Source organism: Notechis scutatus, chromosome Z (assembly GCF_049901735.1).
Source record: "Notechis scutatus isolate UNSWTSFEM ecotype Mainland chromosome Z, rNotScu1.2, whole genome shotgun sequence".
In the NCBI taxonomy this organism is placed as follows: domain Eukaryota; kingdom Metazoa; phylum Chordata; class Lepidosauria; order Squamata; family Elapidae; genus Notechis; species Notechis scutatus.
The window spans coordinates 99,482,810-99,503,291 of NC_142025.1; the positions used below are offsets into that span (position 1 = coordinate 99,482,810).

At 38.8% G+C, this 20,482-nt stretch overlaps 1 protein-coding gene across 3 annotated transcripts in view; it reads left to right on the forward strand.

The window, feature by feature from the left end:
- IGF2BP1 (insulin like growth factor 2 mRNA binding protein 1) overlaps positions 1-20,482 on the forward strand; it is a 90,317-nt gene that overhangs the window by 55,580 nt on the left and 14,255 nt on the right. For all 3 annotated transcript variants that reach the window (XM_087944936.1, XM_026669722.2, XM_087944937.1), the window contains exons 4-7: positions 2,391-2,442; positions 3,837-3,900; positions 16,120-16,401; positions 19,435-19,569. In XM_087944936.1, coding sequence (XP_087801062.1) covers positions 2,391-2,442; positions 3,837-3,900; positions 16,120-16,401; positions 19,435-19,569 — 533 coding nt within the window. The remainder of the gene's footprint in view (positions 1-2,390; positions 2,443-3,836; positions 3,901-16,119; positions 16,402-19,434; positions 19,570-20,482) is intronic.

Sequence of the window (20,482 nt, forward strand, 5' to 3'; positions counted from 1 at the left end):
TTACAGAAAAGCTTTTGACTATATAGAACAGAATAAATTATGGTTGGCTTTGCATGATCTTGGTTCTCAACCCACCTGATCAGATCTATCATATCATTGTACGCTCACTTATCAAGAGGCAATAGGGGAACACTATGGCAGGAGCGTCAAACGCACGTCATCACAGTGGCATCATGTGATGTATCAGAACTTTTTCCCCCTTCGCTAAACCAGGTGTAGGCATGACCAGCATGTGACGCATCCGGCCCTTGGGCTGGGAGTTTGACAGCCTTGCTCTAGGGAGATATAGATTGGTTTGGGGTCAGTAAAGGAATTAGACAGGAGGGACAATTCTACTCCTGAAATAAAACACAGGATGACTTTGTAGAACACAATAAGCAATGGCCAACTTTGCATGATTTTGGTATCCAAATCCATCTGATCAGACTTATCAGATCACTATACACTGATCAGGAAGCAACAGTGAGAACACTTACTCTATGCAGTGGCAACACAAATTGGTTCAGGATCAGTAAGGGACTTAGACAATGATGTATTTTGTCACCATTTTTGTTCAATCTATATGCTGAAGTGATAATGCTTCAATTAGATCTGAAACTCCTAGATGTTGAGTGAAGATTGGAGGGAGAATCATAAATAATTTGAGGTATGCAGATGATACAAAACTTTTGGCTAAAAATAAAGGAAGACCTGAAAAAAATGTTCTGAAAAATCAAGGACAAAAGTTAAAAAGTAGGATTGAACCTTAACTTCAGGTTAACAAAGAGCTTCAGGTTAACAACAGCTGCAGATGACATGAAATATTTAAAATCAACAAGGAAGCAATATGAAAATTTAGTTTGAGAACGTATCTTTCTTGGATCAAAATTTGTTTTCCAATGACAATTCTACTCTTGAAATCAAACACAGGATAACCTTAGGCTGAACTGTAATAGCATGAATAAGATCTGGAATAGCAGCTATTGATATAAATATAAAAAGCAGCCTATTTGGAGCAATAGTCTTCCTTATAATGATGTATAGATGTGAGAGTTGGACATTAAGAATGGCTAATCGAAGAACGGACAACTTTGAACTGTGGTGCTGATGTAAATTATTGTGTATACCATGGATTTAGCCAGAACAACCAACAAAGAGGTACTGAAGCATATAAAACTGGACACATCCTTAGAAGCCAAAATAACAAGACAACATCTGATTTACTTTGGCCACTTCTTGTGGTGCAAATTCATTGAAGAAGCTAAATGATGCTAGGAACCGTTATTGGAATAAGGAGAGGCAAGCAGAGAACATGCTGCCTTGTTAGCATCAAAGCTGATACAAAGATGAACATCCAACAACTAAAAGAAGTTGTGCTTGATAGGTTAGCATGGAGAGCACTTGCCTGTAAAATTGACAAAAGTTGGACATGACTGAATGGTTAAAACAATCTTTCCTAAAAACTGAGTTCCCCTATAGTGTCCAATATTCGAAATCCTGAAATTACTTATTTTTGTTTAGCCTTATAAAAACCAAGACAGTATACAGATAGTCCTTGCGATATGACAGGCCATTTAATGAATATTCAAAGTTATAATACATACTCCACTCCAAAAGCTACATACAAACCCATTTCAAAGTTACAATCTCTGGAATGCCCCTATGGTCATTTGTCCTTATGACTGATTCCAGAGATAGTGCAGCAGACAATACTTCAGTACTACAGTGACAAGTTGTGGTACAGAGGAGGCCCATAGGCTTTGCGATCCCAAGGGTCAGGGACCAGAGCATGGACTATCTCAGAGAGTGGGCTTAAAATAGTTGCCTAGAACAAGAAATGACTAGTACCTCATAATCCGAAATGTGTTAATGTGATAAGAATCAACCTAGACTCCCTTTCAGGCTCCCACCAAATATAGTTAATTGCACAAACATGTCAGTAATTTCAATGTGAACTTTCCCTATTTTCTTCATTACAACAAACCTAAAATGGGATCTAAAGTAGGAATCAGTTGCTGCAATGAACTGAGTATTCATCATGTTTATCACTTATAAACCAACCTGTTTCAACATTGAAGTGTGTTCACCTGTCCAAATGTTATAGAACAAGGCATTTGGGTTTGTTTGCTTAAGTAAAGGCAAAAGCAGAAAGGTCTGTAATAATGTATAATCACATTGGTTGGATTTGCATTGCCAGTTGAAAGCCTTGAATATTTCTAGATTTTGTTCTTTGTTATGCATTTTGGGGATAAGTAGAAAATATCTCTTCAGTTTTGTGTTTCTTTGTATGTTAAGCATGATTTAATCTCTCTCTCTCTCTCTCTCTCTCTCTCTCTCTCTCTCTCTCTCTCTCTCTCTCTCTCTCTCTTATGCATATTTTTAACTGTGTATGTTTTTTTTAATCTGAATAGGTCTTGGATGGTTTGCTAGCTCAGTATGGTACTGTGGAAAACTGTGAACAAGGTAAGTTTCCATGAGAAGGTTTGGAAAATAGAGGTAGTCTTTAACTTAAGATGGAACCCTACCCCCCAAAAGTATTTATGACCCAATTCTGATTGGCTGGACTCCTCCCTCTAACAGAAACATGACAACATTTTGCGCACTCAGCACCCAGCCCACATTTATGGCTGTTTGGAGCATTCCTTTGTCACAGGGCCATTATTGTGTTTTTACTGAAAGCAGGCATTTATTTCTAGTTTTTGACAGAAACACTTCATTGCAAACAATGGGTTTGCGCAATCACCACTGTAAAAAAAGGTTGTAAAATTAGATAAGTCATGTGATGACCCACTTTATGCCTATCATGACTTATGGTCATAATTGGCAAACTTTGTTGCAGAGGTAAATAGAGTGTATATCTGTGTCTATCTTAGTACCACAGATTGAAGGAGAAATCTCTAACTTAATCCTAAATTTGTTTACTGCAAAGTAGTTTCACTGAACTCACAGATACATACTTTTGAGGAAATACCTTTGTGTAGTTGCTCGATTCTGATTATCTGATCCTGCATGTTTGCTTACAATGTATTCCACCTCATTTTTTTTCAGTTGCTGTTAGTATTTTTTTAAGTATTTGTTTTTCTCTAAACCAATGCATTCCTTACATGCATTTGATATACCATAAGATGCATTTAATATAGTTTTGGAATCAAGAACAATGCTTGGACATTCTGAAAGTACAAAAGTTATTGGGTAAATTTAGTTCCAATTTGCACATTAGCACAGAAGGCAAGGTTATAGTCAGCTTGTGTTGGAGTTCTCAAAATTAAATTGTAAAGCATCTCTATATGAGATCAGAGTATTGCCACACCACTGTTTTCTCCACCATTCATTTTTCCCCCATACTCAGCAACTCAAGCAATGAAGGGGAAATCAAATTCTTTACAGCCACTTATGAAGCAAGCACTCTTGAGATCTGTAATTCCTGAGATGAGAAGATGGAGTATAGTCTGTATTTAAATCTTAAACAATGACTCTTAATCAGTACCTGGATTAAAATGTAAAGCTAAAATAAGGATTTCTAAATAATAGCAATAGCATTTAGACTTATATACCGCTTCACAGTACTTCATAACCCGCTCGAAGTGGTTTATAGAGTCAGCATATTGCCCCAACAATTTGAGTCCTCATTTTACCGACCTTGGAAGGATGGAAGCCTGAGTCAATCTTGAGCTGGTGACACTTGAATTGCCAAATTGCTAGCAGTCAGCAGAAGTAGCCACGACTCCTATGATGATATTACATGTTTTTAGTATTCTTGGAAAAGTGGAGATTTAGCTGCTATTTCTGAGCTATTTTAATCATAAAGGGCATTTTAACTGAACTACATATATTTTTCTTTCTTTTTTATTTGCAAGTGAATACGGACAGCGAGACAGCAGTTGTTAATGTCACCTACTCTAACCGGGAACAGACCAGACAGTAAGTTTAAAGCGTTTTATTGGTTCGGTATTTTTGTGTGCATATAACTCTGCACAGAATACTGAACTCAAAGCTAGCAGAAAGATATCTATATTAGCTGATTCTGATAGGTTGTTAGATCTGCAACATATTTATGATTTATTTGTCTAAGAATCTGTGTCTCATCTAATTATAGTCTTATCACTTGTGTGTAAGATATCCTTGATCAATGCTTCTCTGAAATCTTGGACATGATCAGGGAAAGATTCTCTGAATTGCATATGTCTCTTTCTGGGGCTGTGGGAGAATTTTTTTTAAAAAAAGAAGAACAAATAGATACTCACAGTTAAGGTATATTGTTAGGTACTGCTTATTTTTGTCTCGATATATTATTCCATTATCTACTGGAAGAGAAGGAAGTTCTTTAACTTGTCACATATTGTCATCATCACCATCATCATTCTTCTTCGTTGTGGACCAGTCCAAGAGTTCTTGCAGAAAAAGTACCCAAATTATTAGGGAAAACTTATTTTCTAGCAAGCGCATGTAGGAATGCTGCTTTAGTTGAATATTGCTTGTATGATTAATTAATGGACATTTCTTTAATCAAAAAACAAACCAGTTCAGATATGATCTCTGGCAAATTCTGTGACATATTAAATTGTTACCAGTACTTGGCCATCTAAAAGCAAATGTTTCCTATACAGAAGTATTTGCTCTCCTTGCTACTGCTCCACTATGTGGAGGCAATGTGTAGAGTTCATGGAACTCAGCTGGAGAATTTTAAACCTAGGTTTCAGATAACAGATTTTAACCGAGTGGCAAAACAGATTTTAACCGAGTGGCAAATGTACATGGGATGCTTGGTGGCATATAGATTGTCCCATGCTGGGTTATAGTGAATGTTAACACTCCCATCTATAGTTAGCTTTATGAATTGCAGGCCATTATCAAAGCTATATACAATTCTTGATGTCTTTGGGCTCTTTTCCATTTAAGGTGCTCTCCCTACAGTTTGGGAGCCACCAGAAAATTAACCCTGCATCATTTTTGCTGCCCAGTTCCCAACCCCAATTTCCTTTATATTTTCTAACTAAAAAAATCTTAACATGATAAAAAGAATGCATATTTTAGAAAAATATAGAAAAAATAGTGAAGAAATCAGACAAAAAATAATAAGGAAATGGAAAGAAGCAGCTCCTGATCTTATAAATGCAATTATTATTCTTTGCCCCTTCTCTCTTAAATTGCATCATAATTTCCTTCTTTCCACAATCTGCTGAAAAGGCAGGTGAGTTTAGAGAATGAGACATGTGTTTCCCTGTGCCCCAGTCAACATAAGCTTAGCCATCTGTCATTATTCTATGCTCCTTGTGAAGGTAGAAAGCCCTGCCCTGTTACCAACCACACTCGGTGTTTGTCAACTGTTAATAAGCTTCCTTTTTTTAAAAGAAGTTTATTTTTCTTATCTACAAATATATAATTGCATAAACAGTGTGACACCTGGATGCCTTACATTTTTTTAAAAATGACAGTATTCCCATATTTAATACATTTAACAATATTATAAAATTTAACCTCAATATAGTTTCTCTCTTTAATTATTCATTATTTCAGTGACTTATTTTGTATCAATCTCCATATTCTAAATATCTCTTTTTACTACCAATATATTATTAATCATATTTGTAGTGTTTAACAGATTTAGTTATATTATCCAACATTTATCCCCTTTTAATGTTAATTGTACCTGTTGAAGTAATTCCCCGTTAGGAGAATGAGTGCATACAGGGAGACGTATTTGAGAGTAGTGTTTGAATAATACACACAGATACACTGTACAGTAAATGTAGGTTTTTACTTCCAGAAACATTAAGCAAAGTCCAAACAAGCAATCCAAAGTCATTCACAGGTAAATCAGTCAGTTTTTAGTCCAGGGATAATTCAATAACAAAGTCCAGTGTCAAAAACAGTTCAGTATAAGACTTACATTAAATCCAGAAATAGCAGTCAATTAGGAAAAATGGAGGAACAGCAATACTCTCCAACAGAAGGAAACAGAGATACACTGAGACACACTCTCTTCTGAGACTAAGACTAAAACAAACCAGGTTTCTGGCTCCATCTTATGGCTGTTTGAGAAACCACACCTGATTACAGTTTTTCATTTTCTTAAAGATACAGTTTTAAAATGTTTATCCTGGTTTATATATTGTCCAACCCAAATAGCTGTTAGGTGACTTACATTCCTAACATTACCACTGTTATATTTTAAAACAAGTCCCTCTCTAATCTCATTTCAGTACATAGGTCATATTTTCCATCTTATATTTGTTTGACCAATTATGCATTCTAATAAAACAATATATATATTTTATCTATTACTATTCCTTATATACAGGTAAAATTTGAAAAATTAGAATATCGTGCAAAAGTTCATTTATTTCAGTAATGCAACTTAAAAGGTGAAACTAATATATGATATAGACTCATTACATGCAAAGCAAGATAGTTCAAGCCATGATGTGTCATAATTGTGAAAACCCCAAATCCACAATCTCAGAAAATTAGAATATTACATGCAATCAATAAAACAAGGATTGTACATAGAACAATATCGGACCTCTGAAAAGTATAAGCATGCATAAGCATGTACTCAGTACTTGGCTTGGGCCCCTTTTGCAGCAATTACTGCCTCAATGTGCCGCAGCATGGAAGCTATCAGCCTGTGGTACTGCTGAGGTGTTATGGAAGACCAGGATGCTTGGTCTCATGTCTCTCATCTTTCTCTTGGCAATGCCCCATAGATTCTCTATGGGGTTCAGGTCAGGTGAGTTTGCTGTCCAATCAAGCACAGTAATCCCATTATCATTGAACCAGGTTTTGGTGCTTTTGGCAGTTTGGGCAGGTGCCAAGTCCTGCTGGAAAATGAAGTCAGCATCCCTATAAAGCTCGTCTGTGGAAGGAAGCATGAAGCGCTCCAAAATCTCCTGGTAGACGGCTGCATTGACCCTGGACTTAATGAAGCACGGTGGACCAACACCAGCAGATGACATGGCTCCCCAAATCAACATAGACTGTGGAAACTTCACACTGGATTTCAAGCATCTTGCAGTGTGTGTCTCCCCATTCTTCCTCTAGACTCTTGGTCCTTGGTTTCCAGATGAGATGCAAAAGTTGCTCTTATCAGAAAAGAGGACTTTGGCCCACTGAGCAACAGACCAGTTCTGTTTTTCTTTAGCTCAGGTAAGATGCTTCTGACGTTGTTGTTCAGGAGCGGCTTGATAAGAGGAATACAACATTTGAGGCTCATGTCCAGGATCCGTCTGTGTGTGGTAACTCTTGATGCACTGACTCCAGCCTCAGTCCACTCCTTGTGAAAGTCCCCAACACTTTTGAATAGCCTTTTCCTGACAATCCTCTCCAGGCTGCGGTCATCCCTGCTGCTTGTGCACCTTTTTTTCTACACTTTTCCCTTCCACATAACTTTTTATTCATGTGCTTTGATACAGCACTTTGGGAATATCCAACTTCTTTTGCAATTACCTATTGAGGCTTTCCCTCCTTATGGAGGGTGTCAATGATGGTTGTCTGCACAACTGTCAGGTCAGCAGTCTGTCCCATGATTGTGATCCCTATAGAACCAGACTGCGAGACCATTTAAAGGCTCAGGAACCCTTTGCAGGTGTTATGGCTTACTTAGCTGATTAGAATGGGACACTTTGAGCTTAGAATATTGAACCTTTTCACAATATTCTAATTTTCTGAGATTGTGGAGTTGGGGTTTTCATGAGCTGTAAGCCATCGTCATCTCAATTATGACACATCATGGCTTGAACTATCTTGCTTTGCATGTAATGAGTCTATCTCATATATTAGTTTCACCTTTTAAGTTGCATTACTGAAATAACTGAACTTTTGCACGATATTCTAATTTTTCGAGTTTCACCTGTATACCTATATTTTCCCCGTCAAATTTCACATGACTTCTTTCCCACATAATTCATATATATCCCATTAGCAATTACATATCTTTAATAATAATCTTATAATAAATATTTAATTTCATATTTATTCCAATTAAAATATTCAACCTTATATTTCTTTAACTATTTTACATGTCTTTAGTAATAAGTATTGAGTCCCCATTTTCCCCATTTTATCAAAATTAATCACTATATATCTTAACTCCTATAACACCTCTTAATGTGGAATATCTATCCTTTCTCTCTCTAACCATCGTCTCTTGCTCTCCTTGCAGTATTAATCTTTTCTTACTTTGCCTCCCATTTTCTATCATTTTTTGACCTTTTCTCTTGCTCTCTCTTCCTCTTTTTTCTGCTTCTCTTCCCATTTATCTAATTTTGCCCCTGTCCTCTCAAAAACCTTTCTCTGAATTTCCTTTCTTTGTTGCTTAAATCTCAAAATTTCCTCCCCTGAGTTTGTTACCTCTGTTGAGGTATTCCCCGTTAGGAGAATGAGTGCACTCAGGGAAACATAATGAGAGTTGTGATGAATAACTTGCAACCAGCACACAGATACACTGAATAGTAAAATGTAAGTTTTACTTTCTGTAAATGGTTAAACAAAGTCCAACAAACAGTCCAAATCATACGCAGTTAAAGCAGCTAGTATTCAAAATAATCAGTCCAGGGATAATCCAAAAACGAAATCCTTTTCTTTACCAGTATCATAAACAAAGTTCAGTAAACGGAGTTTGCGAATAGTTGCAAGACTCACAGCAATTCAAGCAGAATGACTTTGCACAGTACTATGGATAAACTCCCAGCTCATTGGTGTCTTAGCCGGTTTACAAAGTTCCATTTTAAAGTTCTTCAGTAACTGGTTAATTTTATCTGCCTGTGAGATTTTGTAGCCTCCCTTAGTTTTACCTATTTTCAAACCAAGATACTGTTTAATCTCACCTAAATGTTTGATTTTAAATTTCTTCTCTAACAGTGAAATAATCCCAGTAGCTTCTTGCTCAGTTTTAGTGATTAATGCTATGTCATCAGTGAACAATAGCAACAATGAAACTACACCATCACTTTCCTTTTTGAATAAACATGGATCAGCCATGCTAGCTACAAAACCTATCTTTGTTAATTCCTTCACTATGCACTGGCTCCATTCATAGCCTGATTGCTTCAAGCTATAAAGACTCTTTTTTAATCTCCAGCAATCAGTTTTGTTTTCAGTTTTTATCCCCAAAGCCTTCTTTAAATATGTAGTATGTTGCAACGGTGCATGTAGATATGCCGTCTCAACATCTAAATGGTTTGTTGTGTATTTCTTCTTAGCTGCCCACACTAATGCTGCTCGTAATGTGGTAGCCTTCAGACTAGGTGCAAACACCTCGTCGTAGTCGTTGGCTGGCTGATCGAACCTTTGTGCTACTAACCTGGCTTTATGGGTAACAGTCCCATCCATACCTGTCTTAATTTTATAAATCTACTTACACCCGATGACATGCTTACCTGGAGGTAACCTGACATTTTCATATACCTCCAACCTTTGTAAGGATTTCAGTTCCTTATCCATTGCTTCCTGCCAAGCAGCCTGGACCTTCCTGCCAAGCAGGATACAGTTTCAGTTCATTATAGTTAGTAGGAACTATATTTACTTGGCATGCTATACTAGCCTGATATCTATCTGGTGGTCGTGTTTCACGGGTTCAACATCTAGGCAACTCAGGGCTTACTGGTGGACTCTCATGTTCCACCTTTTCCTGTTCTTCTACCTCGTCCCATGCCTGTTCTTTTTAATGGCTATTGATGGTTTAACTATCTCATCGTTAGGGACTACTTGGGGGTCGATAACAACAATGTAGGATTCCTGTTCTAGTTTATGCCACCCAATGTGCTCAAGAAATTTAGCACTAGTGCTACAGTAAACATTAGCTGTGCCTGGAGCCCGAAATCTAAACGATCTATGGTTGGCCTCATAACCTACAAAAAATAATTTCCTAGTTCTATGTTTCCCTTTCAGTCTTACTTGTGAGGGAATATGTACCCATACTGGAGCTCCAAATGTATGTAGATAACTTAAATTTGGTTTTCTGCCATGCCAACGAGTGAATGGCAATTCACCAGTTGTTGTGTTCACCACATTATTTAAAACATGGTTGGTACACATTATGGCTTCACCCCACAGTGTTTCAGGCAAATCTGAATTGGATAACATAGTGCGAGCCATGGCTTGTAACGTTTGCCCCCTTCGTTCTATAAACGAGTTATGTTGTGGCCTGTAAGGGGCAGAATGCTTATGTTCGACACCAGCCAATTTCAACATCGTTTGGAATCTAGTGTTAATAAACTCAGTCCCATTATCTGTAACTAGGGTAATTACCCTATGTCTCATTTTCCTTTCAGCAAATCTTAGCCAGTTAAAGAAGTGTTGGAACGTTTCTGTTTTGTTTTTCATTAGATAGCAGAAATCAAACTGTACCATGAGTCCATTATACTCAAAACATAGCAGGCACCTCCCAAACTGGGTATCTTAGGACCAATTATGTCAGCAAACACAACCTCTAAAGGTTCTTTGGTCTTAAACCCATTCAGTATGTTTGCAGGAGTAACCTTGCTTTTCTCCTGATTACAGGCATTACAGTTTAAGTACTTGCTACTGGGTTTTAATTTTACTCCCTCTGACAATTTAACAGTTTGTTTCAGCATTTTGAAATTAATGTGCCCCAGACGTCTATGCAGTAAATGTATACATTCGTCATGTGGCTTAACCTAGTTATAAACTGAGTTAGCCATCTGCAGTTGGTCATCATGTATCACATATAAATCATTCTCTAAAGTAGCAGTAACACTTTTACCCTCTTTCTCTATTATACAATTATCTCCCCTAAAGGTTACTACATAACCAATATTAACTAAAGTCCTTACTGATAACAAATTAAATTTCAGTTTAGGTACATATAACATAGGTAAATGCTCATTTACACATGAACAATATGCAGTACCTTCACCAGATGCTTTCATCTTCCATCCATTTGCCAATGATACATGTTGCTTACTCGTGGACATCTTTACAAACCTCTCTATTTCTAGTAATGCACTGTGATGCTCCACTATCAACTCCCCACAAATCATAGTTTACAGTTGAATTGCTAGACATAGCTAAATTAACATTCTTCTTAGCCTTCTGGTGATTACCAGTATTCTGTTGTTTGCCCTTCTTACAAAATCTAGCTATATGTCCCCTAGCCCCACAAGAAAAACATTTCCTAACAGTATAGGCAGTTGAAAACAAATCCTCTTCTTGTGGTTGTTTCTCTCTCAGTTGGTCTCTATCCTGCCTTCTTCTTGTCTCTTCTAACAAATCATCCGGTTATGTCAGTCAATGTCAGTTCATTTCTGGTCAGAACTTCCAGTGAAGATACATAATCATAACTTTCATCTAATGAGGAAAGAATGATGTAAACCTGATGCAGCTCTGAAAAAATCAGCTCCTTTTCATGTAGCTCTTGAAAAGTTCTTTTCATAAAGTTCAAATAAGCTAACATATCTCCACCTTTCAGAAGACGTGCTCTAAGCAGTTTACGTGTAAGATGTATGTGTGCACATACACTGTCATGAACATAAATCCTCTTCAAATTCTCCCAATACCTAGCAGCAGACTCTTCTCCACGAATATGGACTAGCTGCTGGTCACTCAGTGTTAGTCCAATTATACAAAGAGCTCGTTTGTTGTTCCATTTAAAGTCAGCTAATTTTTTGGCATCATCATCATCATCTGGATCCCAAGCATTTACATCCGGTGGATCTTGAACTACATTCCATAACCCTTCCCTACGCAGAAGTAGACTGCACTTCATAGACCAGGAAACATAGTTTGTTCCATCCAACCGGGTTATCGGTGATAGACTTGTTGAAGTGTCTTGTGCCATCTTTACCAGGACAGTAACCCACCATTAAACAATAGACAGCTGTCTGTATACGGTATTCACACTAACTCTCAGTTATCTGAGTCTGGGCCCATAACCAGTGTTGAGGTATTCCCCGTTAGAAGAATGAGTGTACTAAGGGAAACATAGTGAGAGTTGTGATGAATAGCACACAACCAGATCAGGCAAAAGGCAAAAGGCAAGGCAAAAGGCAAAAGGAAAGCAAAGGAAATGAAAAAAAAAATCCAAACCAGGTTTCTGGCTCCATCTTATGGCCATTGGAGGAACCTCAGCCAATCACAGTTACAACATTCTCTTAAAGTTACAACAGTATTAAATGACTATCCTGGTTTATATATTGCCAACCCAACTGTTAGGTGACTATCATTTCTAACAACCTCAATCATTAACATTTTAAGTTTTATTTTCATTTTTCCCTTTCACTTTGTTTGTTGTTCCATCTGCTCTGCCTTGCTGGTTTCTCATCCGTTCAGCTCCTCCTCTGCTTGTACTTCTTGCTTGTCTTCTGTGGTTTGCGTTGCCATTTTTGAGTTTTCTTCCATATTCTGTATTTTACTCAGTAAGTCATTAATGCTTTTGTTCATAGTGTTTAATTCCAGCTCTATTTCTCTACATATTTCATTCGTTTTTATTGCTTGTTTTATTTTTATATTCAAATATCCAATTATCCATCGTCTTTATTTAAACCAACAATTTCCCCCTATCTGTCAGTCCAATATCCACCAGTCTTTGTATCCCAGAGTCCATCAATCTATTTCTTTCCACATGTCCAAATCCCAGGAGAAATCTTCATATATTTCTCCACTGATTTTAATTCAATATTCCAATTTTCTGGGGTCTTTTAACAATACAGTTCATTTTATTTTCCTTTAATTTCGACTTTAAATAAATCAGGTTGTTGGGATCTACAGAATTTTCCTTTTAACAGGAGGTGGTACTCTTGTGTCAGTTTCCACTTTCCACCATTTTTATTTAATCTTTCATCAAGTTTATCAATATTTTCAATTGTTAGTTATTATATTCTTTTTCCACATCAATTACAGCATTTTAAGTAATGCCTATCCACCGCCAATCCTGTGCAATCACCAATTCCAATTTTGTAGATTCTTTTTTATAAAAGTTTTTCCTTTAAGTTATTTCCTTTCCATTTCAGTTTTAAAGATTAAGTCTTTGTTTTATTTTTCCCAAGTTCTTTCCCTGTATTTTTCTCACATTAACAATCGCTGCCAACTTAAAGATAGTCCTAAGCCCTTTTTTGAATCTTCTTTTTCAGGGTTATGATTAAATAAAAGAATTCTTCTCGCCCAGTTCCACAGTGTCACTATGTCCACTCCTGCATTCTTCTTAGGTTGAAGTTGTCTCTGGCTGTGTGATGGCCATTTTAACCATTCTTCTTCACGACGTGGCTTGAAGAGCAAAAGCCTCGGGAGTCTATAGGGGAGTTGTGTTCTCCCCTGAAACCTCACCAGGCACCTCTTCCTTGCTTCACTATTCCTCCAGAGTGGTTTTCGGAGCCCACGAACATGCAGAAGCCAGTGCAGGGAACAGAGAGCTCTGCTCTCCTCTTGCTGGAGTTGCCATGACGTCACTTCCTCTCCAATAAGTTTCCTTTTGAGCACATTTGTTTTTGAAAGTCTATTTTATTTGAATAACAAGAAATGGGTCCTGATGAGGGATATGGCACAAAATAGCAGAAGACAAGACAGCTTCTCTTTTCTCTCTAATGTCATACACACAGCCTCTCTCCTACCAACCCTGTTGGTTTATGTCTATTTGGAGATTCGCATAGACCTAGCAAGTTAATGGAGGAACTCAGAAGGAATATTTCAAAGGGATTTTTAAAACAATCTTTCAGAAAGTCATACACTCACCCTATCCGAACCAAAATGACTAGAGTCACAAAGAATATGGAGCATATCTGTACCAGTATAAAGTGGTGAATAAATGTTGCGCTGATCCATCTCCTAGGTGTCCAGACTATGAGTACTGGTAAAACATGTCAGTTATAGTCAGGGTAAGATTGGCTGTGATGTCCACTTAAGGCGGAATATATCATATAACATCAAAACAGCTAAGGACGGTCTGGCTGTCTCAGTTAGATCTGGATTCAAGATGAAGGTAATGATTTGTGGACATGGCAGAGAAAAGGGTTTCCAGAATATGCCTGCCTAATTTAGGTCCATCTGGAAAAGGGTATTTTGTTGCCTTTGGTCCGCTACACGATTTTAGGGTTTTCCAAATGCATTAGTCATATACATTTAAAAGAATGTGACCAGTGGTGTGATTCAAAAACTTTTATCACTGGTTCGGTAGGCATGGCTTGGTGGGCATGCTTTGTACTGGGGACGCATGCGTCAAAGACACACTTTGTGCAGGCGCAGAGGCATTTGCGCAAGCGCAGAGGCGTTCCAACTCACCTCCTGCAAGCCTGCACTCTCCCGGTCGCTTCAGCAGCTGCCCCGTAGCATTCTTCTGTGCACAAAGCAGTTACACTTCAAAAACAGAAGATAAAGGTGAGTATGGGAGCCCGGGTTGGTGGGTGGGCCCAACAACAAACAGAGTGGCAGAGAGAACCGGTTTGGTCTCCACTGCTCATTGCTGCTACCGGCTTGGCTGAACCAGGCTGAACCAATAGCATACTACCACTGAATGTGACCTATTAAGAGTATAATTCACAGAAAGTGTGAAAAAAACCTTAAAAATGATGTTATATAGAAGTCATTTAATCAACCAGACATAGATGACATAGAAATAATAATAATATGTAATATGTGGATCTGCACAATAGAAAAGAAAGAATTGGAGAAAATCACAAAATACCCAGGATCTGCAACTAGAAATAATATGACTGGCAAAAGAAAGCAAAGATAATGCCAGTAGTCATAGATGCCTGGGTGCAATTCCAAAACATCTAAAGCACCACTTGAACACCAATTGGCATTGACAAAAATGCGATGAATCAATTGCAAAAGGCAGCTTTATATCTTGTGCAGCTTATATCTTGTGACAATATCATCATCAAGCAACATCCTATCCCAGATTCGTGGAGAAGACTCAATGGATGGATTAAAAATGCCCAATGCAGCCTAAGCATCTGAGTGATTGTGCAATGAAAATAATGAAAATAATGAAAATAATAATAATAATAATGAAAATAATAATAATAATACTAATAATAATACTAATAATACTAATAATACTAATACTAATAATACTAATACTAATAATACTAATTAATAATAATAATAATACTAATACTAATAATACTAATAATACTAATACTAATAATAATAATAATAATAATAATAATAATAATAATAATAATAATAATAATAATAATAATAGACTTGGTCAATATCTAGGATGCTGGCAACCGTATCAACCATCAGTCAATAATATTTGTGTTACATTTTTAATTGTTCAGTTGATTGAGTTTTATGTTTAATTAAAATAATGATGATGATGATGATGATGATGATGATGATGATGATGATGATGATAGGGCTTGCCATACACTATGCTCTGCACCTGCGTAGTGATGTTGGCAGGCGGCAGAGGACTTTTGCAAGTGAAGCAGACAGTCGAAGAAGAGAAGCATGCTCTGGCAGATTATGTGAAAGACAGTGTTGAACCAGCTTTGATGGAGGTGAACAATAGGAAGCTGCTTCAAAGTGCAGCAAACCAAGAATCAATACAGGAAAACAGCAATGCAAACTTGGGCTGACAGCTGGTGTAACAAAGCACTGCATGGACAGTTCCTTGAAAAGATCCAAGGAAAAGTAGATAAGGAAAAGACCTGATTATGGCTGACCAACAGAACACTGAAGAAAGAGACAGAAGGCCTGATTCTTGCAGCCCAAGAACAAGCCATCAGAACGAATGCAATCAAAGCCAGAATAGAAAAATCTGCTGAGGACCCCAAATTCAGACTCTGCAAAGAAGCGGACATACTGAGCTGTTGCAAGACAATCACTCAGACTGACTACAAACAATGTCACAACACAGATAACTTGCTCAGATAACTTGGAAAAAATAACCAGATATCAGGACTTGAGAATTGAACTGCAGAGACTCTGGCATAAACCAGTGCAGGTGGTTCCAGTGGTACTCGGCACACTGGGTGCTGTGCTAAACTTAAAAACAATTGGCGCTGACAAGATCACCATTGGTCAGTTGCAGAAGGCCACCTTACTGGATCTGCTCGCATAATCCACCGATACATCAAGCAGTGCCTTGCCCCTTTAAAATCCCCCTCTAGCTAGCATAACCTGCCCTCTCACAGATTAGTTCCTCATCCATTTTATCTCTCTCTTTTTCTTCTCCAGAGCTATCATGAAACTTAATGGACATCAACTGGAAAACCACGCATTGAAGGTCTCTTACATACCTGATGAACAGATTGTCCAGGGTGCAGAGAATGGACGTCGAGGTGGCTTTGGAACACGGGGTGCCCCACGGCAAGGTTCCCCTGTGGCTTCAGGGGCTCCAGTGAAACAACAACCAGTAGATATTCCTCTTCGGCTTCTTGTTCCTACCCAATATGTTGGAGCCATTATTGGTAAAGAAGGTGCCACCATCCGGAACATAACCAAACAGACACAGTCCAAGTAAGACGTTATTTTGTTAGCAAGCATTTTAGCTGTCTAATTTTAGCACTCTCATCTCTCTCTCTCCCTCTCTCTCTCTCTTTCTCTGACTCTCTGTCTGTATCTCTGTCTTTCTCTCATCTCTGTGTCTCTCATTTCTCTCTATCTCTAATCTTTCTCATTTATCTCTCTCTCATCCCTCTGTATCTCTCTCTCATCTTTCTCTCTCTCTCTGTATCTCTAATCTCTTTCATGTCTCTCTCTCTCATTTCTCTGTCTCTCTATCTTTCTATTTCTCCGTCTCTCTGTCTGTATCTTTCTCTTTCTCTCATCTCTGTCTCTCATTCCGATTCTCCGGTGCTCTCTGGGTCACGCGGGTGCTTTTTCGGCCTGTGTTGGAGCTAGATGCACTTTGGTCACTCGGACACACGACCTGCTCTCCACCTTGAGACACTTGCCCAAGCTGGTTGCAGCTGATGTTCCGCATCATAATGGATTCCAGGAGGAGGAGGGGATGCTTTCTCCCCCATTGTGAAGTATGCTAAATTTAACTGTGCTGCAAGAGGAGCGGGCAGGCCATGGAGGCACCAACAGCAACGGTGGAAAGAAACAGCCAGGTTGGGCCAATATCTCGGGGCTGAGGCGAAGTCACGTGTCTCCCAATCACCCAGCTCCAACAAGGTCTGGAAGAAATGCCCGCGAGACCCAGCAAGAAATGAAACTTCGCTCCCACTCTGAAATATAGAGCCCTTCCCCTTCCCTTCGCTTCTCAGAACAGGCGAGGAATGACTCAGAGGGGAGGGCGAGGGGCAGGGACAGCCAGTGGTGGGATTATTTGACACGAAGCCACAGCAGGAGGACAAAAGAGCCGTGGGTTGCCAACATCCGTTGCTTTAGCCCACCTGTGCCGCCATCTCCCCCGCCTCAAGAGTACCATTACCTTGTTTCGGCTGGCAAGGGCTGTGCTACTCCTTGCACGTTCATCACCTGCAAAGTTGCAAGTTGCAAGTTGCACCTACTTCCCTCTATGGCAGAGATTTCTAGCCCCACCACGAGCCACCTGGTCCCATATTCCAGAGCTCTAATCACAGAACTGGCCCATTGGTCATCCCGGAGCAGCTCCTCCACCCGGATGCGCTGCGGACCACCGTTTGGTGACCTCCGATCTAGTCTGTCAGCCATCACTCTCTGCCTTTTCTGAGTATGCATTTTAGTACAGTGGCCCCCAACCTTTTGAATACTAGGGACTGGTTCTGTAGAAAGAGGTTTTTTTCATGGACCGGAAGTTTTTGCATGCTGCCTGCATCCCATCCCGCAGTTGGGCTTCCATTTGCACAGTCTGGTTTCTGGCTTGCTGCGGCCCGATGCCTGTCCATGGACCAGAGATTGGGGACTCCTGGATCAGTGCATTAGAGCTAATGCAAAACACTAATTAAAATTACAGAAAAGTGGCTAGGAAACAAACAGAAAACAAATGCATCTTCAACATCCCGATACAAGAATATGAGTCTTGGACATTATCTTTGAACATAAAAAATTTGTATTTTCCCTGCTCTTCATTCAAGGAATGTTATTGCTGTCACTCCCCTTTTTTATAGTATTTCCACACTAACCCTATAATATTGCTGGGGTGTATAGTGAGCCTATTCAACAAAAATTTGAAGCAAGTATTACAGAGTCATAACCCAGTATTACTCTGTCTGTGTCCTCCAACTATAGTTTTATAGTTTGGAGTTCCAGTAGATCTATAGGGCATTACATGGAAAGGTGTTTTATTCTGCTTTAAAGTTTTGTTTTGTTCTTTACTGTCTTTCCTATGAGAATGAATTGGGAGTTATTCAAGTTTCAGCATTTCTGTTGCTGAAGTTTGCTTCATAGTGGATATGTAGGTTAAAACAGAATTCAAGATAATTCAGATCAGTGCAGCTTATTGTGATTAATCTTTATTTTGGTTCTTTAAAATTAAGATACTTTAAAACCATAAATTATAAAATTGGCTTCTTTTTTTAAAGGCAGTTGTTCATAGTATAGTATTTGGATGATATGTTAAAGTATAGATAATTTGGAGGGGGAGCTTACAATGTTGCCATAGCTATGCTGCTAAACTGGCACTTATAAGCCTCAGTGTTCTTCATATTGTTCAGCATTGCACCCAAAGATTGGACTATGCCAAAGAAGTCTCACTGTAACAGAGACTTTATGAGTTTCATCCATCTAGTGTATGTTCTTCTAGCAAATAAATTTATATTGGGCATTTTCAAATTCTATTACTTTGATTTTCATGTTATTTTACTATTGTTATAATAACTGTGATTGCTGTTTTTTACTTTTGTCGTATAGCTTTTTACATTTCTACTAATGTGCTTTCATTAATTTGTAGATTACTCAGTGGTATCTATTGGGCTATCTAGAGCAGGGGTCCCCAACCACCGGGCCGCGGACTGGTACTGGTCTGTGGAACATTTTCTACCGGGCCGCCGGTTTGCTGGGCGCCGCCATCTTGTTTTGATGAGGAAGTGCTTCCGGTGAGCTTTTCCGGTTGGAAAGCGGCGTTTGGGTCCTGAAGGAATCCTCGCGCCTTAGTTTCATCAAAGGGGCGGCTTGAACAAAACTAAGGCGCAAGGATTCTTTCAGCACCCAAGGCAAGGCGAGCTGAGCGACCGTCCCGAAGCCGTCCGAAGCCCATCGACAAAGGTACAAAGGAGGAGTTGAAGGTGGCGGGGAGAAGCAGGGGACGGCTGGCTGGCGGTCGCCGGCTCGCCTTGCCATGCGTGCTGATGCCGGTACCGGGCCGCGGATCATTTTGTGATGCGGTACCGGGCCGTGGCACAAAAAAGGTTGGGGGCCACTGATCTAGAGGAAGTGAATAAAATTAAAATACACATGCATCCAAATTGGGAATAAATGACAAATGAGGCATTTGAGATATTTTGTAAAGATAAGGAATCCAAGGTTTTGAGGCATTTTATGACCTTTCAATCGGTTTCTGATTCCTTGGACGTATACCACTGTTCAAATTGAGTGGTTTCTTGCTTTTCTTTGAATTCACCGTAGAATTGATGTGCATCGGAAGGAAAATGCGGGCGCAGCAGAGAAAGCAATAAGCATCCATTCAACTCCAGAAGGCTGTTCTGCTGCTTGCAAGATGATCTTGGAAATCATGCAGAAAGAGGCAAAAGACACTAAGACGTAAGAGGCCATTGTTAGTGCCAAGATCGGCAGGGTTTTTTAGAAAGGGTACCCAGATATTTTTTTTTCTAGCATTATTGCATGAGATCTTTTCCAATTAAAGGCCAATAAAATAGAAGATTCTGTAGCCAGAATCTTTGTTTTTGCTTCTGACTACTTGCTACCAGGTTCTTTTCTTTCACAAGTCAGCTGGAGCTGGATTTCATGGATATTGTCTATGAGAAGGAGCTCAGGAGATATATTGGTTCCTTTAAGATACATACATCTTGTATGCATACATCTTGCAGTTTTCGTTCCCTAACTTTGAAACTCGGAAGAAACTATGCAAATTAAGAATAATACAAAAGTTTACTTAAATGTAAATAGAGTGAGGAGAGTATATTGATAAGCCACCTTGAGAAATGGAAATTCCTTTTGCCTTGTATAACTCTTTCTTGTGATCAAGCAATAACTGCTCCAAAGACAGTCCAGCTGTGTTCTGATCGTGCAAAAGCTGGAAGGTCCTATTGTTATCAGTGCAATAAACTGAGGAATAAGATTGGAAGTAGCAGGCCAAAACAGGTTTCTTAGGAGACACAGGTGGTCCTCACTTTGTAACAATAGTTGGGACTAGCAACTTGGTTGTTATGTGAAATAGTCACTAAATAAAACCATGACTATGCTTATGATATTACTTCAACTTTATTTTGTAGATTTGTGAAGATCATAAATGCAGGCATTGGTTGAAAAGTTACTTTTTCATCACTGTCGTAATTGCAACAGTTGCTGTACAAGGTAGTTGCTAAATAAGAACTTCCTGTAGGTCCATCTGATCCATTTTTATTGATACCAACTGCCTGGCCATGATTTTCCACTGTTTTAGATAATCTTTAACTCTTTATTGGAATGGCAAGTGATGGAAGTGGGGGACTTC